Source organism: Dicentrarchus labrax, unplaced genomic scaffold (genome assembly GCF_905237075.1).
Source record: "Dicentrarchus labrax unplaced genomic scaffold, dlabrax2021, whole genome shotgun sequence".
Lineage (NCBI taxonomy): Eukaryota > Metazoa > Chordata > Actinopteri > Moronidae > Dicentrarchus > Dicentrarchus labrax.
In genome coordinates this window covers 24,721,662-24,744,906 of record NW_026136701.1, presented here as the reverse complement: position 1 = coordinate 24,744,906, position 23,245 = coordinate 24,721,662, and the positions used below count along the sequence as shown (strand labels likewise).

General features: G+C 40.7%; 2 protein-coding genes across 16 annotated transcripts in view; both read right to left on the bottom strand.

Moving 5' to 3' along the window:
- The window catches only part of LOC127355896 (tripartite motif-containing protein 16-like), a 167,438-nt gene extending 155,224 nt beyond the window's left edge, over positions 1-12,214 (bottom strand). Inside the window, exon 1 of the mRNA XM_051387328.1 lies at positions 11,276-12,214. Coding sequence (XP_051243288.1) covers positions 11,276-12,145 — 870 coding nt within the window. The 5' untranslated portion in view covers positions 12,146-12,214. The remainder of the gene's footprint in view (positions 1-11,275) is intronic.
- The window catches only part of dip2ca (disco-interacting protein 2 homolog Ca), a 210,348-nt gene that overhangs the window by 86,804 nt on the left and 100,299 nt on the right, over positions 1-23,245 (bottom strand). For 14 of the 15 annotated variants that reach the window (XM_051380870.1, XM_051381246.1, XM_051380962.1 and 11 more), the window contains exons 2-4: positions 15,091-15,162; positions 5,251-5,361; positions 630-755 (exon numbers count right to left, since the gene is read on the bottom strand). In XM_051380870.1, the coding sequence (XP_051236830.1) occupies positions 630-755; positions 5,251-5,361; positions 15,091-15,162 (309 nt within the window). The remainder of the gene's footprint in view (positions 1-629; positions 756-5,250; positions 5,362-15,090; positions 15,163-23,245) is intronic. The other variant, XM_051381842.1, reaches the window with a different exon arrangement.

The window sequence follows — 23,245 nt, the reverse complement described above, 5'->3', positions numbered from 1 at the left end:
CGGTCTGACAGACTCGCTGGGTGACTGACAGCTTGAACGTCAAACTGGGGACATGTGACAGAATAATGTGACGGTTACAAGACTTTCCCATAAGAGTCTACAAGAAGTATAAAACATTTACATTTAAGGCGTGTAAGAGATACTTTCATCCAAGTGATCTTATACCTGTTAAAAGCTTCAAATGTTATCAGACAAAATTGAAAAATGGCTCTTGGAGTCAGTGAGGGAGTCCCATCTCTTTTTGTGGTCCAATAATAGTTGAGAAAGCCTCGGTCAACTCTCTCCTTTCCTTTACTTAGATATGCTACGTGTTAGGCTTGGTTTATATATATTTACATTGTTTTGTCATTGCTGCTAATGCTAACCATAAACATCCAATGTTAAGTTCTAACATGCTTAGCTGGGCTTTGTGCCCAAAACTGAACATCAACTCAAAGCCTAGCTTAAAGCTTAAGGAGCTTAAAATAAAGAGAATCTGTCAATGTAGAGCTGAGCCCAACAGTTTTTTTTATCCATCTAACAAATGCGTTTTCTGATGAACACTGCTGCCACTCACACGACTGGAGCTTTTAGTTTTGTTGAGTATCCAGATTTAAAATTCAAATTTAAAATTCATATTTGTTCCATACCTGGTGGTGTGTAGGCATCCATTGAGGTCTGGACCACCAGCGACCGCCGCTTAGAAGGCATCGGCACCGCCATCTTCCTCTCTTTGTGCTTGGCCAGGGCTGCCTGCACGGCCTCTGTGTGCACATCTGGAGACACATACAGCAGATTTGAACACATCAGGTTAGATTTATCTTTCAGAACCTTTTAATTTACAGTTGTACCAGTAAATTATCAAACAACAAAAACCTCTCACAGTGTTTTCTCTGAGGATGGATCCATTCAGCAAAAGGCCAAAGACACTATCGTGCCTTATATGTGGTCGTTATTTGGTTTTATTATTTAGATTAAATCCACAGTGGAGAGGATTCCAGTATACTTTATATTTATATTATTGTTGGCCAGTGTGAGAACTATAAAATGGCTTTCAGGGGAGTGGGTGCCTGACTGACTGACTCACAGTACGCCGACTACAAAGAAGAGTAATGAATAATGGCGATTAGGCGTGCAGACTCAGTTTGACTGAGAACGTTTGAGTGAAAGTGAGGAAAGTCCATGCTATGTATGTATCTTTTTACTCTATTTACTGAATTAGATCAACCTACTGCATGACTCATACATCAATAATAGCTTATTTTAATGCATTATCCATGATTTTGTAGATACAAAAAGATGGAAATACATAATAAGAATTGTATATTCTCAATATTTTAGAGACCCCCAAAAAGGGGAGTTCATGTCTTATTAAGTGGAGCCAAGCTGCATCTGGTTCCCCTTTTGTTCGCACCCTGGTGTTGGCCATTACCAAGCTGTGCCACAGTTTTTGCTGCCTGCCAGAAAGCCATTGATTTCCTTTCATTTCTGTGCATTAATAAAATAATCTTAAAAGGTCCAGTGTGTAGGATTTGCATCTAGCAGTGAAACTGCAGACTGATACCATCTGAACAGCCTTCCTAGTGTGTAGCAGAAACTACGTCAGCCATGAAACTTGAGTAAAATGCCAAAGGCTTTATCTACAGCAAGTGTTTGTCCATTTTGGGCTACTATAGAAACATGGTGGTTCAACATGGCGGACTTACAACAGAGAGGACCTGCTTACCTCTGTAGATAAAAACGTCTCATTCTAAGGCAACAAAAACACAACAATTCTTATTTTCAGATGATTATACTTCAATTTCTGACAATAGATCATCCAAATGTTACACACTGGACCCTTGAGTAAAGGGTCTGAGCATTTCTTCCACCACTGCTAACCATAAACACCAAAGATCTAAAAAAAGAAGTTAACTATTCAGGCACAGACAATGGCTGTGGCCAGTGTGAACACAGAGTGTTAAATAATAGAGGAATCAGAAAGTCCATCCAGCCACAGCACTAGCGCTGAGGGACAGGGTAGAAAAACAGCAGCAGGACTATCAGCTGGCCCCTCTGTATTTGTGCTGCAGTGTTCTTGTTACAATGAGCGCCGTGTTCCCATTTATTCACATTTGGTTTACGTACACAAACATTCCCAGCTTGACAGCGGCTCCCATGAGAGCCTGTGGTTTCCGACTGGATTAAGTTCAGGGAGTGTCGGCGAAGACATTTTGCAAATTAGTGTTTCTAGGAGCGAGATAAAGCACTGCGATATAGCCACAGCTGGGTTTGTTTGAATGGTGTCCATTGCTGGCAGAAGGCAAACACAGAGCGTCTAACGATACAGGCTGTTGGCCCGATAATGACATAAGTAAGACATTTGTCAGAATGAATGGGGCTCACAGACGTACATTTGTTTGGCTTGTGTGTGTGCTTATGTAGGGGAACGGAGGTAATTTAAATCTCAAGTGCACGTTTATTGTCTTATGGTTGACTGAGTGTGACTGCGCAGTGTGTGAAAGTGAGTGTGTGTGTGATGTTTAAAGGTGCTCACACCGCTTTTCTTTTTCACTTTAATGGGTTAAAAGGTTTTTACAGGATTTATTTCCTGTCAGATCAAACTCAAACAAACTCAAACTCTCTAACAGCATGTGGGAACCTAATAATAAAGTAAACCTGGTCCAGCAAACAGCTTGCCTCTTTTCTTATTGGACTATCTTTATTATCTCTATTGCTAAATGTCACCACAGTGAATTCTTACTGATTAATTTTGAATGAGATGCCAGTGGAAAGAATGTGCCCGAGTTAAAATCCTTAGTTAATCCTACATTAATATTTACTGGACACCAGATGGAACAAAACCAAACAATGCATGTTGCAAGAGCTGTGACAGATTTGTCAAAAGCTTTATCCGCAGGTCTCTGCCAAAGTCTGGATTTGCTGCAGCCCATCCTCCAGACAAAGGCTGAGAATATCAAACAGACCACTTGTGTCATAATAGCTGCTCAGGATGACCGTCCTCAGAAGGGATTGGGGTTAAGAGTGGAAGGTGTTCACTGGTCCAAACTTTTGTTGTATCTGATCCCAAAACAGATTATGGAAAATCTCTCTGAAACAAATGTGCATGAATGGATCTGGAAGGGAACTGAGGACTAGAGCTAGACCGATAAACCTGCTGGACCGACATATGAGTACAGAGTACACAGCAGGTTTCAGACCATAAACAGTGGCACCATGAAAAGTCCCACTCAGCATGTATCTTTGTCACAATTATTTAAAAAACACATCAATGTCCAACATTTATGTCAAGATTGTTAGTTTATATTTAACGAAAAGTTGTTCTGGCTGATTTATCTCAATCAAACTCTCAAATATCGGTATCAGTCGGGCAAGTTACTGAAATATATCAGTTAGTTTCAGTTTCTAGTTACTTCTCTCAAAAGTAATTAAATTACTTTATCAATCATTGTATATACATTTCTGCCTCAATTCTCTTGAATGCAAACAGTATATTTTTTTGCTTTCGACAAAAGTAATCCTAATTTCAGTAACTGTAATTGTGTTATTATTAGTTACCCCCAAATGTAGTGGGATTACAGTAACATGTTACTTTTTTTATCTCCAAACACTTGTCGGGCCACACTGAGGACATTCTGAATCGAGGATAATAAGACCTGGTGAACCCAACGGCTCTTATTCCTCTCATCTTTTTCAAGTTTTTACATTAAAGAACTCCAAACAACTGATGTACTATCACGTTTTACATCATCGTATTCTTTCTCTTTCAACCTCTTCCACATGTGGTCAAAGAACACCTCCATTATTCCTGCATGTCAAAGATCATATTCTCCCTTTTCTACCGTAGAAAAATGTGTTTTCTATCAGAGTTGTACCACTCAGGTAGTGGACAACCCACAGCAAAAGAACGGGACGCTACCCGAGTCCAAACTCTACTCTGAGTTACTAGGAACCGAGGGTACACATTAAGATAAGACCTGGAGCTTTTATATAAGGTGCAGCAGCAAATGTTTTGACATAAAGCACATCATCATCCAGAGTAAGAAGAGGAGCAGAGTGCAGGTGTCTCTGATAGGATGGACCGGTTTGGGACATTGTGTATGTAAAGCATTTATAAATATGTATTTTAAAAAAACATTGATCAAGCTTCCTCAGAAATATCATAGAACAATCATAGAAAATAAGATGGGGTGGGGAAATCTTCTCATTAGGCCAGCATGTCAGGGTGTAATCCATGATCTGCATTCACATAATGATGTGCCATTGCATCCTTTATCCTGAACTCGTCAAGACCTCTAGTTCCCTTTCTCAAGAACTTACCACACATGGGACACATTGCACAAAAGGCACTAATAACCAGAGATCATAAATTAAACCAGTGATTCAGTATTTCACTTCCTTAGGGACCTTCAACAGACAGATTAAAAACAAAATGGTCAAAATGGGAGCAGAAGTGGTCAAGCTCCAAAAACCTACATTTCCCATAATGCAAAATCCAAGTTGGAAACTCGGGCAGGATCGGTCTACAGTAAGCAGAATGACCTTTTCATCACATGTTTACTTTATGTAGTGTTGTGCTGTGACAACTTTGTAGTTTCCATTTGCATTGTCATTCAGTTGATTTGTGTTTGACAGATGTCTTTGCGAGCAAGTTTCAAAGTGTGCTAACAAACACTGATTATCTCAAGCAGATGGACCGGGACGCATTTAAATCTGAAGCCGGGAATACCTTCCCAAAGCCATCCGAGAATTACATAACTTCAGGTGACGACTTAACAGATTTTGATGTGTAAAATTGCCCCTTTAAGCCAATTAATACACATACAGTATATCTATATATGTATTTCTCTACATATGACACATAGGTGATATTAATATGAACTGCACTGCATGCATTAAAGTATCAAAGAGTTATAGCAATTATAAAGCAGGTTTCATTATTGATATGCAAATTTAGCAGCAATTTATAATCACATCAGCACTTTTATTGGATGAACTTGTGAAGTAAGATTACATTTTTTTTATCATGTCGTGCTTTACTTACCACCCATAACCTACTATGCTAATTAGGTGATTAAAGAAGCTCATTAACATAGTCATTAGCAAACATTTCTTTGCCAGCGTGTCAGATGTTAATACACCATGGGTAATATCACCTCTCATGTAGTTCCAGATTCAGTTCATCTGGTCCGTGTGGGGATAAACTGGGAGTAAGACATCGTCTCAAAACTGTCCCACAGGCGTATAATGGAGGACAACCCTGCCTCTTACCTGATCGGTAACGTTCGTCTCTGGAGCCAGAAGACCGCCGGCGGTGGTAGCGGGAGGACGAGGACGGGGTGACCGGGGTTCTCCTCTCCTGACCCATGGGCGGATCCATTCCTGGAAGAGAAAGGTTCAGATTTAAATCACAGCCCTCATGTTTCCAAACGAAAATCTATTTCACAGAAAAAAAAAAAAGTTTTTTTCTTAATTGTGTGTATTCGCTAATAAATCATTCATTTCTGACAGATGTTTTTTAAAATGTGAGGATCTGCTGCTGGTCTACAAACACAGTTATTGTAGTTTGGCTGCTGGTTTGGCCCCAACACGATCAGCAGCAGCAGAGGTTCTGACTCTTTCAATCCCCTTGGTGCCCAATTGCTGCAATTTGTGTCAGAATTTGTTCTCCCTTTCTGAGTTTACCTACTTTCTTTTCTTACTTTACTTATATACACATCTGAACACGCAGATTCAGCGTGACTTCTCCGGGGTATCATTATCTCCAATGTCCATCATAAATAAACATCCATAATCTGCTTAGAAATCATTAAAAAAAAGACTCTCAATGTTTGGTTGATTGTGGCGACCCCTGTGGACAAAAGCAGCAGTGTGTCCACCACCTTGTTTTATTTATTTCTAGCGGAATCTGACCGAATCCAACAAGGTGGCAGAATAACTAGAAATAGCCAGTCTTCTCGCTGATGGTGTTGTTTGCTTATAGGTCAAATAGAGGCATCATAACCAGTTAAAAACTCCTTTTAGTAAGTTTAACCAGCAGCATGCCCAGTGGGGGGGCCTGAAATCTGATTGGCCACCACAAGTGCCACCCCATTATCCTTTATACCTCTTCCACTCCACACTGTGTTTCAGAGGCTGTAACAGGCTCTGTTTTAATGCTAGAGTAAAGATACTGGTATGAAACTAGAAGATGTAAGGCACCTCTGACCTGATGATATCTGAATTAAAATGTATTCTACGGGTACCCACGAGTCTTCCCTTTGCAGATATTACCACTTTATGGTAATCCCGAGCAGTTTGGGGAAAAAATACCATATAGTGGTTTTAGCATGTGCTATAAATGTGTTATTTCACGCCTAGTGTGTTTGAATATGTTTGCATGCTGGGGTCCTTAAACAAGTGTTGGAATTGCATAAATTAGGAATAACGTCAAAGCTTAGACACATACTTCATGACACTCCTGCATAAGTTAGAGTCCCACTTGATTCCCCCCCAGTCATAGAAGTCTGGACACGAGTTTAACTCTTCAGTATATAACAGGGACTGCTACCGTCAATTCAGCATACATTTAATGGTGCCAATTTGCCAAAATGTGAAAATAAAATGTGGTGGGAGTGGGAGATAGTTGCAGTTGACTCAATTTTGTCTGTTTGGGGGGTCCAACAGTGTCTGATACTTCAAACTCTTGATCCATGACACAATAAAACAAAACCAAACAGCCTGACTCAGCATGAAACATCATCATAAACCTGCCAACAGCAACAACGACACACACACCCTGTCTGCAAAACCACACTTCCTTAAAGGAAATTCAGTTATTGAGACAGAAACTACTTGATTTATTTATTTTTTTTGCTTTTTGCAGTGTCACACACATAGTACACACTGTTCAAATAACACTCATTCAGTTAGATAAAGTCGAGTTCTGGAGATCTATTATCAATTTGCTTCAAGGGCCATTGTGTGCAGCAGCTCGCCACCCAGACCAACAGATATACACACAGTAGAACGTAAAAGAAAAACACAGTTAATAATAACACTAAACATAATAAAAGGTTGTAAGCTGAAACATATATGTGGAGTGGGTATACATTAATAAATAACTATAACAATATCTAAAAAGAGAGACTTCTCTTGCATCAAACCTGCCACGTGAGGTAGGTACACACAGACACACACAGTACAAACACACTAATAGAGAAAACAGACTCCCTACACACCAATCAATACGTCTGATGATAACAACCACCCTGTTACTGACAGCTATGGCCGCTCCAGAGCTGCTGATCTATGAGCATCCATCTCCAGCTTCACACTTCCGCCCTCGTCTGTCTTCATTAGAGCTCTCAGCACGCCTCAGAGTATCACTGCAGCTCAGGAGAAAAGCTAAAAGTTGATTAGCCGACCATATAACGACTACCAGCCAGCGCTGGAATATATGACAGGTCTGGGAAATACCTCGCTTTCCTGTTTCCTCCGGGGAGTCTGGATGGATGGATGGATTCTCCCCCCTCCCTCCCAACTCATTCTACCTGCTCTCCAGAAATGTCTTCTTTCTCTCTCCTTTCTTCTCACTTAGTGTCTTTTGTCTGCAGATTTTTCTGTTTGTTTGTCCATTTATTCATTAGTCAAAGACAAAGTATAGAATATGTTGAGGCATTTTTACATTTATATATCTACTGTATTGAACCAAATCCTACTGACTTCTCCTGTTGCACCAGCAGGTCATATCTTAACTGTGAAATATCTCAGCATCTACTGGTTGTGTTGGTGCACAATTTGGTACACACATTCATGGTTCCCTAAAGATGAATCCTAATAACTCTGGTGACTGAGACTTTTCATATGGCGCCATCATCAGGTAAATTTGTTCAATACTATGTTTTATGCAAATCAGCCTCAGTTGAACTTTGTGTTTATTGCTTATTAGAAAATGTTAAGATGCATGTTTGCATGGTGCACCTGCATGTCTATGTGCAGGAACCGAAACCTCTCGCCTCGTACTTGCAGGTATTAGTTATTGTTTGTTTTAAATTCCTTGCTGTCACATGGGTGAGGTGTGCTACAGTGACTGCTGGGAAAGTACAAGTAGGTAACACTGAATAAATAAATCATCTATCTGACGTTACTGTTATTCCCCAGTTATACCACATCCATCTGATACAAACACTCCAAACACTATTTGACCCAGACACAGGCACACGGTGAAACCTTAAAGGAAATCAATGCAGGCCTCTCATCCATTCCCTTTCTGTCAACCACAGCCGCTAGAACGACACTAAAGAACAGAGACGGATGAAGTAGACAACCAGCAGCACCTCAACTGCCTCACAGGCTGCAGTTCCCAGATATTTTACCATGTTTTAATGTACTAAAAACACACTAAGATTCAACAAAATGTCTTCCATTTTCTTAAAAGTTTTCCAAACAGTATAAATAGAATTTAAAATATAGTATAATCTCCAGAGTCTCGGCTGCTCAAGGTGTATAATTCAAGGTTTTGTAGTGTGTTCCCAGATGGTTGGTGATCTGCATCATGAGTATCATTTGACATTTTTAAGTGTCAGTAACAATAAAATACTTGAGCTTTGGAACGGACACCAAAACAGTACTTTAATTACAGTGGATGCGATGCCCTATCTTAACCAAGTGTTTGGTTTGTCTGTTCTGGGCTACTGTAGAAATATTAAGTTCAACATGGTGCCTCCGTAGAAGAGGACAAAAACACAAAGATTCTTATTTTCAGTTAATTATACACTGATGAAAACAAACCTATATAAATGATATCCCATTCTTGCCAATAGAGCCCCCTAAATGTTTCACACTGGACCTAAAGAGTGAAATATCAATGAAGATGTAAACAAAACAAATACACCTACATTGTACAAATGGGTCAAACTAAATCAGACAAAACTTATTAAAGTTACTGAGAGCTCTAAATTTCTCTAGTGGTCATCAACTCATCACAAACAAAACAGCTGGTTATAAACATTAAGTCGATTTAACCTCGTAAATCTTGACAGACGGATAGAAACATGATGGAAAATGTGATTTGGAGAAAACCTCCTTTTTATTGCCCAAGCACACTGTTTTATGTTTAGCTTGAAACAAAAACTTTTAAAGCGTCCAAGGGCTGGTGGTCTATGTTGGACTGAAAAGGTTCTCATTAGTCTGAATGAATTGAGCCAAATGGGCAAATTTGGAGCTTGTTTTCATTGGTTCAGAGTGAAACTACTCTCAGACCACATGACATACATATTGGACGAAACACAGATAAACACATACACATAAACCCCATTTATTACCACTGGATTGTATTGTTATTCCAGGCATTACATTTAGAGCAACATAGTATAATTTTAATCTACACAAAGAAAAGTTGAATTTCTACGAACCTACATACAGCCAAGTAAAATAAATATACAAGGAGTGCACAGTTTTTATTCACAGTTAAGAAAGTGATATATACAGTACAAGACGTGGAAAATCAGACATTGTTATTTTACTTTTAACAAATTGTGCAGTCTTCACATACTGGCAAGTATACTTCAACGTTTGTTATCATTGGCACAATCCACCGACTTCAAATGTAAGCAGCAGCATTTTTATGATGACACACCGCATGTGTCACATTTACTGTAAGAAACCAGTTTTCTTTTTTCTTTTCCTGTTTGATAAAACTGTTGAGTCACAGTAATTAGTGCCAACTCACTGAGCAATATTCAGCCACTGTGCAGGAGTGTCATTGGTTCTGAAGGCATACTGCCAATCACAATCAATCAGTGTGACGAGAGGAGTAGTCTTTATAAAGTAGAATAAAGTTCAAAGGTTCAAAATGTGGATGTTCAACTAACAAGGGGACAAATTCTTCATTATAAACAGACAAATACAGTTCTCTAACTCAAAAGTTAGTGAATTAGTTTCCAAATGTAGATGCAACGTAAATGCATTTCATGGGTCCATAGATTTAAACAACGTCCTGGGGAGATGAACACCAATTAAAGGTTAAATAGAGACAAAGTTCAGTTGGAATTATGGCAATTAATTCCAATTAACTGCTAGTGTATATTAGTTGTAATAGTATAATTAGTTATTTCCCTTTCACAAAATGATACTCATAAATAACAGACCCGTAAATTAAAACTTTTAGCTATGTGGATATCCTGAAACAACAGGAGGAAGTTCACAAACACTGCGGGTTGAGTCTTTCATTTGTACAACTTTACACATTTATATCTCTATATACTCTATTTCTAAGGCAAATGCTGTTCTCTTTCTTTGAGTGGTCGTGATGGCTACTAACAAAATATTACAGACCCCCCAATAGTAGGAGTGGTTAGATCTCCATCAATAGATAACAATATTGTTTTAAGCACTTTTACTTACATAGTTTACTTGTCATACACATATTTAAGTTTACCACCATTATAAATCTGTCACAATACTTCCCCCTTGTTTGACTGAAAATCTCAGCAGCTCTTCACCAACTCTACTTCAGCTTGCACACCTCAGCAGCAGCTCCGTCTGACAGCCAGAGTCCAGCATAGAGAGGCTGAGTGAATGTGGTCTTGACTTTACGGAGGAGAGTCATGGTGTCAGAGACGCTGTAGAAGGACAGAATACCTGAACTGTAATCAAGATACACTCCAACTCTGGAGGACCACGTGCCCGGGATGGGAGTTTTCATGTTGTTATGCTTGAATTCGTAACTATTTTGGTAACAATCCAAAGCCCAAGAATTCTCTTTGTGTCCAAACACGCTTTCGTCGAAGGACCCTGCTCTGCTGATACTCTTGTATGCGACTGCTACTAAAACTCCTCTCCCGCTCCTCTCCACCTCCCAGTAGCAACGTCCAGTCAGACTCTCTCTACTCAGGACCTGCCAGGAATATGCAAACCTCTCTGGATGAAGAGGATATTTCTGTTCTTCTCTCACAAATACTGCCTTTCTGTTCCCTTTAGATACTGACACATGTGGGTTTGCAGTGTTTTCATCCAGTGTTATTTGGCATGAAAAATATAAGAAGTCGGCTCTGGTCTTGGGCTCTGCTGGGGGAAGTGGTGATAAAACTTGGGCTTCAGTTACTGTCATTGCGATCTTTGCAAATTCTTCACCAATAACTTCTTGTAGTTTATCTCTGGCCTCTGACAGAGACACTGTAACCTTCTCAAAGTACCGCAGACGGCAGACTTTGACACTGGGTGGGTCTTTGGATTGACTGAGACGTGACAGTGAGTGGTAGTTTAATAGAAACTGGGTGTGGTCCTCTGAGTGTGAGAGCTTCTCCAGCTCAACATCTTTCCTCCTCAGCTCAGCGATCTCCTGCTGCAGCTTCTCCCGAACATTTCTGTACCGACCCACTTCAGTTTTCTGCCGAGATTTGATCTTTTCCTTCACATCAGAGACTCTTTTCTCAATGACACGAACCGTTTCTTCCAAGACCCTCTGAGTGTTCCTCAGTGCATCTTCAGCAGAGTGATTAGCTGAATCTTCCTCCTGCTGAAACAACTTCACATCTTTCTCTTTTTCCTGGATTCTCTGCTGGATTTTTCTCCGAGTCACCCCAAGGTCTCTCTGCCTCTCAGCCCTTTCCGCTGCAGCTGAGACTTTGTTATGGCCTTTATGGTCATCCTTGGAGCAGAGATAGCAGATGCAACGCTGATCAGTACGGCAGTACAACTTCATCGCTTCTTGATGCAGAGAGCAGATGTTCTCCTGGAGCTGTGCAGTTGCTTCCACTAGCTTGTGTTTCTTTAATGGAGCTACATCATAATGAGGCTGGAGGTGTTTCTCACAATAGGAAGCCAAACATTGCAGACAGGATTTGAAGGCTTTCAGTTTTCTCCCAGTGCAGACATCACAGGACACATCTTCAGGTCCAGCATAGTTGTGATCAGCGGGAGCGGCTGGGACTTGGACAGCCCTCTTCAGTTCGTCCACAACAAACGCTAACATGTTATTTTTCACCAGGACAGGCCTCTGTATAAAGATCTGGCTGCACTGAGGGCAGCTGTAGAATCCCTGCTTATCCTCTTTATCTAAGCGGTCCTTGATGCACCTCATGCAGTAGCTGTGACCGCAAGCAAGAGTCACCGGATCATTCAGTAGATCCATACAGATTGAGCAGCAAAATTTATCCCGTTCAAGTGTAATCCCTTGTGCCATGTTGCTTTCAGACGAGAGCAGGTATCTGATGGCTGAAAGATAAGAAATGACTGAAGTAGTTTCACTTTATCTGTACACAGAGAGGGAGGGCTTTGCAGGCTTTGCTTCATTCCAGAAAGAGGAGTGTCTTTGAAGAGAAAGACTGCTTTTGGTTCTTGTAAAGTCTGATTATTCAGGTTTGGGGCATTATGGGAATAGTGGGAACAATAGCAGGTTCATTCCTGAACATACAAAGTATTTTAATATAGAATATATGAGACTTGTGTAGGTGTATGAGTATAAAAAGTTTTTTAGGTTAAGGGCTGGCATGACAGTTATTCAAATGACAATAGCTTGACATACCTTGGTGTCATAGCCCCAGGGAGTGTGATGCAAAACTATGTTATTACGCTGACACTGACTGTCAGTCTTCAGACCTTAACATTCATAATCTGTGTTTGTCTGAGGTAACTCCACCAAGACTTCCTCATTTTGCAGTCCCAGTAACTAAGTCATAGATGTTAAACTGTTGAATATGTGTCACATTTTTCAGAAGAGAGTAATTTCAAGGACTGAAATCCTTTTAGAGTGTCCTAGAGTTTGAGCTTCTGGAAATTTAGAGTGACAAAGTCCAGGTCTAACAGTGTGAGAAATCATTTTTTCTTTCATGTGATCAAACTGGTGAATTCTGATAATATAAAACAGTTGTATGACGATGGTGTTTTAAGCATTGATGTTTGACTTAGATGATGATGGCTGGATGCACTACAGGCATTAAGTTGTCACTTTATGTGTGGCGGATTTAGCAATTCTTTATGTTTTATGCATTTAGTTCTGATGCCTGTGTTTCATTTGGGTGCACGTCAAATGTCTCCTTTTTGATGACAAAGCTGAAGGAGAAAGATTCAAAAAGTTCCTACAAATCCAAAGGTAACCCTCCAATCTCTACATCCATGTTCTTCTTATCTAGGACTAAATGGTACATTACATAGTGTACTTATCAATAATACTGATATTGGAAGGACAGAGTGCTGGATCTCATGATATCAAAGTCCTCTCTGAGTAAAGTCTAATCTATAATGTGAAACCATGTAAATCTGGGTAACTGGGGGAAAACCCATTACTTTGAACACTGTAAATGCTTTAATCAAACAATATCAGCCTGACTGTGTACCGAGCAGCGCGGATTAACAAGCCTCAGAGCTGAAATACATCACAGGGAAGGAATCGGTGTCACTGCTCTGTGTGTGTGTGTGTGTGTGTGTGTGTGTGTGTGTGTGCATGTGAAAGGGAGTATTGTGTTGTTAGGTGTGTGAGAGAGCATCTGAAAATAAGAGAAAGGGGGTATTGTGTGTATGCATGTGCACAAATGTCTCTTACTTGCTTTGCAGGACTGAGAAGGAATGAGCAATGTAGGGGTCAGAATACAGTGTGTGTGTGTGTGTGTGTGTGTGTGTGTGTGTGTGTGTGTGTGTGTGTGTGTGTGGGCGTGCACAGAGGAGTGTGTGTCATCCGGTCCCCCATAGCGAACTAGGGACGACCCCCCCACTGGGCCTGGATGTGAATACCACACATTTTCTCCATCCCACACCCCTCATTCCTTCCCATAATGCACTTCCTGACAACCCCCCAACCCTATGAACACACACAGACACACACAGACACACACACAGACACACACACACACACACACACACACACACACATACACAGTGTATTCCAGTAATAGCTCTGGCAGTGCCAGTGTGTCTGCTGGTCTCCAGTGACGCTACAGTCCCGTCCTCAGCAGTCTGATGCAGTGTTTTACTGTAAAATGGACTTTTAGATCCTTTGCGTCAAACTCAATAACATCCATCTGTGGTGTGTTTCCAAAAACAACTTCAACTGGTGATGATTTATTAAGTGTACGAAGATCAGAATCAACACATATCCTATGTGGACGAAATATCAAACTCTCCGGTTTTCTTTTAGAAGAAAAGCAAACCCCCACAGTGAATGTTTTGGACAAAAACATCTAAATAAATAAACAGGTATTCCTGGAAATGAAGCATTGCAGTTTCAAACCCTGCAAGAGTCCTTTCAGTGAAACAAAGACCACTGATTCTTCCTTCATAAGAATAATTCTCTCTGTGTACAACCAGCCAACACATTCCCACAATAATAGTTTGTTTTGGCAAAGTAAAAAAAAAAAAGTTTCTTTTCACTCTGTCCTGGTTAAACATACTCGACACGCAGATGTTTCCCATGGGATGTCTAATTTTGAAGGTAGAAGAAAAAAAAACACTCCCTGAGGTTTCATGTATCTAGTCAAAGTCCAGAAAGTACAAAAAAACACTGTGTATCAGTTTCTATGAGAGAAATCACAGAGCTGAAACTGTGTGTTTACTCAAATGCGCTAAATATGAATATTCAGATCAATTTGGTTGTTATTATTTTTTGAATTCTTGGTGGGATGTCCGATTTCACCATCACAGATGTGGACAGGTTCATTGTTAACGGTCCACTGTGAAATGGAATATAATATCCATAGGTATGTTTTCATTAGTGTATAATCACCTGAATAAGACCTGTTGTGTTTTCGTTACCTTAGAATGAGACGTTTTTATCTACAGAGGGAGCGGGTCCTCTTATGTTTCGTCAAATACAGGAATGACTGGTGATTGCAACTTCAACACTAGATGCTAAGAACTGATACTAAATGCACACTGGTCCTTTAAATAGTATTTTATTGCTTTTTAACCTTTTATGTGAGAATGACTCCGTTCTGACTTTGTTCATTATTTGCTTGTTGTTTATTTGCAACTTTTTCACATTTTATACTTTAGGTGACGTCTGTTCATTAGAAGTTTTTAAGCAAATTTCCTCTCATTATTATTTTTCCGGTGCAATTCTTCATATTCCTAAAAGTTGCTCTGTCTGTTTTTTAAAGGGGACAAATGAAAAAGGTCACGGGGAGTCAGTTTTACCTGGCGCTTGTGGGAAAAAGGCTCCAATCAGCTTGGATCGCTTCTTCTCATAGCCCTTCTGTGTGATATCACCTGCCAGAGACAGAGAGAGAGGGAGACATTTACTTTCCATATTCTTCTAACTTTTATATGTAGCCTGCAGCACAGAATAGTAGAGAATAAAGCACGTCCATCATTACAAACTGTCGAATTCAGATTTCTCACACCCCACAGAAAACTAATTATCTGCGGCTAAAAGATTCTTTAGACTAAAACCGGCTGAATTAATGGAAACTAATGTCAGAGAGAAACAATAAAGCTGCACTAAAATGTAGGTTTTTTTTTCTACAAAGAGCTGAAATCTCAGACATCAAAACACAAAGCAGTCAGAGAGAAAGCTGTTTGACTTGTCATATTATGCTTAGTCATCCTCTCCACTCAACCAAGACCAGATGGTGCAGTTTGGGCCCCCTTGTGTGTGTCTGTGTGTGTCTGTGTGTGTACGTGAGTTCGTTTTGGAACTCAAAGAACTGCAGATGTACTTAATTCACCTTTCACGGTGCGACGAACCACCACAAAAACTTGCTGACTGATCTCCCCGAGTGCAGTGATAAATCAAGCCTTCCTAACGGTACCATCAGCAGATTTCCACGCAGCACAAAGTATCCGAATTCAATAGCTCTCCTATAATGGTTGTGTTTTCACCACCAGGGAATACCAGACGGGTGGAGTTTGCCGCATTTACAAAGAAAGTTTTGGATAAAGAGAGCCAGAAAATGCTGGAAAATGACTGGAAAGTACAGGAACTCCAGCGGTGAGCGCTTGTTTTTGAGTGACGGTGTCTGAATTCATTTAACGCCAACCAACTTGGAGTCTCCAAGTGAAGAAAACAAACAATGACAAATAATTTCTGGGTGAAATAAGGCAACAACGTCAGAGGCAGCAAAAGAGAGAAGCATCATGGGAGTTTGAGTTTAAGAGCTGATAGACGTAAGCAAGACAAGTGAGTGTGAAAGCAGAGGAGAGAGAGGGGATACGTGGGTAATGCAGTTTGTAAGGTGGCAGTGACGGATCGCTCTGTACAGATTAACTATTAGAGAGCCATCTATCAAACTAGTAACGGCAGGAGGGAGGAAGTAGAGACGAACGTATCTGATGGAGATGCTCTCACGGTTTGTGTTGGTGAGGGAACAGAAAGTTGTGAAGAAAGAGTGGAAAATAAAAGATTGAAAAACTGGAAAAGCACTCTGACTCTGTTGCATCTTTGTAAATCCTATAAGAACTTTCTTTATTCAGTCCAAAATATCATATTTCTCTTTTAAGGGGCAGTTTGAGGGAAGATAAACACAAAACCACACATAAACACACAGTAACTTATCACAAAAGTCTAAACACAAAAAAAAAAAAAAAGAACCCAATGTGGGACCGACGACCTATATATATATTTCCTGTTTTAATCTATGATGCACTTTTATGAATCATAAGTGTACTTTTTCCTGCCATTAAGTGACCTTTCATCTATAATCCCCTTGCATAACATAAGTTTTTAATCTGTATTTTTTGTTCCTTTCAGGAATCATGTGCTTTCTAATACCTGGAATTATTATTTTTTGAATTTTTAATTAAACATTTTCCTACACAGGTGGACAAAATAAGGCAAAGAAAAAAACAAAATTGGATAATTTTAGCTTGAATACGAAGAAAAACAGCAAAAAGAGCTGATAAACGGCACCTTCATGTACGTTTTTAGTCCTTTTTCTTCACATTTTGCTCATGTTTCATGCTATTTACAGTTTGTGTCACTTCATTTTACGTCTGTGTCGTCTATAATTGGACAAGTGTGTCACAGTATGAGAACACTGCTTCACGACAGATTAAAAGCAAACCAGTCGAATACACAACTCTCAAAAAGCCTAAATGTGCTTTCTTACACAGAGCGTGATTTTGTGAGCTGTAACTGAAGCAGCAGACGACGGCTGATGAGCTGTGGAGCAGTTTCAGGATTTCTCCGACTGCAGGATGACTCAGTTAAAAACAAAAAAATGAGAATTCATAGAAAATCAGAGTGAAGAAGAAGCGTCGTATGACTCAAGCAGGGAGAGATGCATCAAACCGACCTGAGTGACACTAAAGCTGCAGCGGATTTGTCGAACACGGAAAAAAGCTGTTTGCGCGGCTGACTTGACAAATCCTTCTTAAACACACATACATGTGTCTAACTGGCTCGGATCAAGAAACCAACTGTGGGCACGGACGTCATCGGTGACTGTGTGTGTGTGTGTGTGTGTGTGTGTGTGTGTGTGTGTGTTTCTGGTAGCGTGAAGGGAAGGCACATGGCAATAATTAGCATCTCTGGTAGGGGATCTAACTACCCCGCAGAGAGAAAGAGAAACTGGCGAATGCTTCAGTTTGAGAGGAGAAAAAGAGACACTGAGGGAGGTTGGGGCACGAGGGATAACTGGAGGGAGGTCTGACCTTGTCTTCAACATACTAACTTCTTAAAGTGACATAAATACACACACACACACACACACACACACACACACACACACACACACACACACACACACACACACACACACACACACACACTCAGCTATTAACCACCTCCTTGACTTAATTGGGATTTTATCTGGACAGAGCGAGTCAAAGTGAAATGAAGGTGTCAGTCATCGAGCTGCTCCCTTAGATACTGTAACAGCTCTGTGTGTTTGCAATCTCCATCCAATCAGATAGCGAGACGGGCGGTCGGCCTGTCTGTCAGTCAAACAGTCAGTCAGTGAGACAGGCAGTCAATCAGGCTGGTCAGAAGCGACCGTACAAGATTAACAGTGAGAGTCTCTGAATCCTGCTTTCATTCTCCATCCAGACACGACTTATTAGTGACGACACGTCCTCGAAATCAGAGGTTTTTAAAGTCTGAGGCTGTGTCCCCTCAGACAAAACTTGAAATACCGTATCTCTTAATCTCTTAATATGAAAATAAAATGGCAAAAAATGAATACAATTCATGATCTGACAGAGCTTCGGTTCTGGTTTGGTTAGATTTAGGTTTAAAGAAAGGTTGATATATTAGGGGTTTGGGTAATATATTAGGGTTAGAGATACCTCGTGGTTTCTAGTTTCTGTCACATACTTAAACCTCTTTGGGTCTTTTTCAAATGAAACAGTCCTGGAAGCAAAGTTCGGTCATTAGAGGTTGGCTCAGCCTCACACCTGAATCCACTAGAGGATACCGGGTCACAGACACGTTTTGCCTCACCGAAATGCAAAAAGTACAAGTGCAAATGAAAGTGCTATAAACCGTCAATGTCGGCATGGGAAGGAGGTTTTTGTCAGACTTGTCAGCTACAATCTTTTCCTGAACTTAACTTAACTGCGACCTCAGCTAGTTTTATTTTGAAAGTAACCACAGAATGATATATAAGTATTTATAACGTGACACTTCCACGTCTATCAGTTGTAAATATGAGCTTTACTGATGTTATGTGATACGAAGTTCTAGTAAACTTCTTAATTCTTAGACCAGAGACAAGAATGAAGAAGCTGTTGATGAGGATGGAGGGATGAAGATCTTTTGAGGAAGGAATGAGGACTCAGGCTCTAATATTCCTCTACACCCTTCATCTGTCTGTCAGATAACAGGCCGGGCTCTGGATGACGTTGCCACCGGCCGTTAGAGACGGGTCAGAGAGAGGTGATCTAACGCTGCGAGGAGGAAACACACACTGGCCCTGACAACATGTTTCATATCAAAGCTGTTTAGTGAGAAAACGTCAGACTTCAAACTCCCTGAATCACACAGACAAAGTTAGGATTTTTGTCAGGTTGACCCAGACGGGAGATAAAAACTTCCAAAGGTCGATGATTCAGACAAACGGTTCTGTAATAAATACAGACAGAAATTTTAATACTTTAAATATTCTATCCTGAAAACTGGTGAGAAAAGTGGAAAAAATTAAACTTCTGTCACTTCTTTAACATTTAGCCCAAATCCAAACAAACTTAAAGTGAAGAAAATACAGAAAAACAAAGAAAAGGCAGTAAATTAAAGAAAAGGAAGGACCCTGCAGTCTTAAGCTCAGACAGTCAGAACCATGTAAGGTACAGCAACCACAGCCCTGCATTCATCTCCAAGTGAAGTGCATTCAATTGTTGTGAAATATGCACGCAGCAGCCTGATGACAGCTGTATGACCTCACTATAAGCCTCTTATGAATTATTAACAATCAGACGTAAACATACTGCAGGCTGCACCCTCTGCGACGCCCTGCGTTCACGTCAGGCGCTGAAGTGGCGCGCTGTGGGTAGTCGACGTATACATCCCTCCTTCTCGCACTTACACTGACATCTGTGGGTCACCATAGCAACAGATGGTGTAATGACTCCCGGATTATACAATAACTCGACTCGAATGAGCAGGAAGATAAACACTGAAGTCATTTTATGATTTTACAGTAATATACTTATATACAATATCTGTTGCACTATATGGACATAAATATGTGGACACCCAACTCTTGGTCTGTTTTTCATGGCTTCTGTTTGGTGTCTTAAAGCTGCAGTGCAGAACTTTTGTCTCCCTCTCTGTCAGTGAGAGTAATTACTCAAACTAACACAAGAATTTGAAGTCTTCCAAAGTCTATTACACTCAGTGCTCAATACAAAACCCACAGTTCAACTAACAATGAACGAGTCTTTATCTAAACATCACCTCTTTGGGATCCAAGGAAGCAAACAAAAATACTCGTATATAGTTTGAGAGATACATCCGCGGGCCAGCAAATACAAATCCAAGTGACTCATTGCCAGAGGTTGGCAAACTAATGGATCGCTTTCAGGATGGACTGCTTCTCTTCCACTGGTGAGTAGATGCGGCCCTTTTTGGTTTCAAACACTGGACGCATCAATATTGGTGCTCCAGCAGGTCAAAGTCACCACAGATTTAAAGATATAATATGTAACATTTTCACAATAAAAATGTCTAAAAGGGCTTGAATGTAACAGACATTTATTTATACCTAAAAGTCCCACAATGCAGCTTGGATTCCAATTAAAGGGAAACTTAAAAGCTGCAGCTCACAACAACACTTTGGCCAATAGTGTGCTTCCAACTTTGTGTCAACAGCTTGTATTTGTCCCCATGCACAAAGCCAAGTCCATAAAGAAACTGTTTTCCCAGTTTGGTGTGGAAGAATAGGACTGGGCTGCACAGAACTCTGAGCTCAACTACATCCCAACACCTCTGAACACTGTGAGCCTGTGTGACCTTATCACCCAGCATCAGAGTTGGATCTAACTAACGCTCCTGTGGCTGAATGGGAGCAAATCCCTGCAGCTTGGTTCAGCATCCGGTGGAAAAGCCCGAAACCAGAAGAGTGGAGGCTGTTGGAGCAGCGGATTAATGCCCAAAGTTTTGGCCTGATATATGTGTGAAATGTTCAGGCGTCTACAAACTTTTGGCCACATAATGCACAAATACACTCTGCATAAAACTGCAGCCTCAGAGAGAAACTGTGCTCAGCTAAATCACCTTCCCACGGAGAGAGAGTGTGTGTATAGAAACAGCAGGGCTGAGCCTCTGTGACCATATACAGTAAGAGAGAGAGAGGGAGAGAGAGGGAGAGAGAGAGAGAGAGAGAGAGAGCGAGAGAGAGAGCAATGACCATGACAATGAGAGAGAAAGAGAAAGACTGCGGGGAGAGAGAAATATGAAGAAAAGAGTGAGTTAAGAGAAGGACAGAACAAGAAAGAAAGAGCAGGGGGAAAGAGTGACATTGATAAAAAAGAAGCAAAGAGAGGAAGAGAGAAGAGAGAGAGAGAGAGAGAGGAGGGAGGAGAGGGAGGGAGAGAGAGAGAGAGAGAGAGAGAGAGAGAGAGAGAGAGAGAGAGAGAGTGTTGCATCTATCCAGCACCTAAAAAGGAAACAGTTGATTTTACTGTTTCCACACTGCAACAGTAGAGGTAGAGAGAGAGAGAGAGAGAGAGAGAGAGAGAACAAAGAGGGAGAAATGAAAGCATAAAAAGGAGTGTTTAATGAGAAGTAAAGGAGGAGAGAAAGACTGCGGGGGAAAGAAAGTGACAAAGAGGAGAAGTGAGAAAAAGAGGGAGAAAAGGGAAACTGTCATGTGACTCCGGGGCCACTGGAACATAAACATAACGAAAGAGAAGATACCATAACATACCTCTCTCTCTCTCTCTCTCTCTCTCTCTCTCTCTCTCTCCCCCCCTCTCTTGCGGGCCTTGTTCACCATCTCAGAGCCCGTTTACACCTGGTGATACAGAATATGAACGACCACCAAGACGCATCATGATCAGATCTGTTCCTCTGACTGTGGCATTGATGCTTTTCTCCGTCACTTCCACACAGTCAGAGAAAGTAAAACTGCCTTTAAAGTCCGACCGTGCAGGAAAAACAGGCGATAAACTCACTTCATTCGGATAAATTCTGCCAAAACATTTGAAATAAGTTTGGAGAAACGCTGCGTATGAGTCCAATTAACTTAATGTACCTTATCTTAACAATAAATGAGTTACTTGTACTCAAAGAAAATATGTTTTCATGTTTAAATTGTTGGAGCTAATACATTTAAACAGTCTAACAGGTTTTTACAGTGCATTATTATCGTTAACATGTTGGTGATTAGCCTGCTACATTAATGCTGAGTGAGCAAACAGAAAACATGTTATTGACTGTTTGGTCAAATGAAACCTAAGAAGTCTTTAAACGGTTGTTAAAAGCTAAAAACACACTTATTCTGGGGGGTTCTTGGGTTTTTATTTCATTAAATGCTGTAATTAGTTAAAAACACACAGTCACATAAACACACACACACACACAAAACACACACACAAAACACACAGTTGAGCCAAAAGGAAACGCCCAAGGACTCCCCCGGGGGGTGAGGGCGAGGAAAACACACACACACACACACACACACACACACACACACACACACACACACAACACCGGCAGCAGGTGTTTACAGTAACAACACGCTGAGTCAGGACTGAAACTCGCCTCCACACAGGTGGAAGCAGGCGTGTTTGTCACTATACATTTCAACTTTGCATTACGTGGTTTAAAGTTTCATCACAGTCAGGTAGAAAGAAAGTTGTTGGAGCTTTTCAAGGTTTTTGTGTGCCGTGAAAACAACCCTGGGAAGAAAGAAACCCCTCATAAATTGATGGTTGTCAGGCTGTAAAACGTCCCTGTTTGATTCCTGAGAGGACGACCTTTTGGAGTTATGACATTTTCCCCAGACAGCAGAGCTACGAGAGCTTTTTGGCCTCTTTTTTTTTGCCAACTTGATGTTTCGCAGTGTCGGTTTTCCTTCCCTATTAAACATTTCCAACTGTCGAAGCAAACCGGTAAAAAGAGAAAAGAAAACCACAAATGCTAACACTAACACCATGTCCCATCTGAGCGATGGATAAAGCACACACGGCGATATAGACGGCGGCACACGACTTGTCGGAGGTGTTAAAATAACACGTTTCACCCGCTGGTTGTCATAAAACTTGAGAGAGGAGCTCATAACCGTTTCTGTTCCTCGTGGCACCTCCAGCACATACCAATTATAAATGTATGTAAAGCTGGATTTCAGGACGCAGTTTGGATGATTTATGGTCATCCCCGGTGCACTTTGTGGAAACTGCGCTGGCTTTCAGCTCCAGTAAAACCATTACACGCACTATGAGAAGGTCTGGGTGGAAAGTCCCCGTCACAGTTTGTGTTCAAACCGCAACCGTCGAGGAAATGAATTCGTCTGCAACGCGCGGCTTCATTAGTGCAGGCAGTTCATTAAAGTGCACACTGAATGAGCTCATCACACGGAAACGTGTCAGTAAATAATTAACAGGAAAATAACAAGATCGACTCTGTTTAATACTTAAACTGCTGAAAATCTATAAGATACTGTTCCTGTTTATATTCCCAGTATTTTAACTACAGCTGCTTTTACTACTTCTGGTAGTTCTGCTATTATTCATCCTACTTCTACTGCTGCTATCGGCTTTATCACGGACACCCCTGTTGTACATGAATATTAAAGTAAAGTACTCACTATGCAGAATGTGAATATAAATACACTGTAGGATTACTCCAGTAAAGATGATGGTGGTCTAATTAGCACCAATGACACCAACCGTACAGATTCTAACATTATCTCTGCTG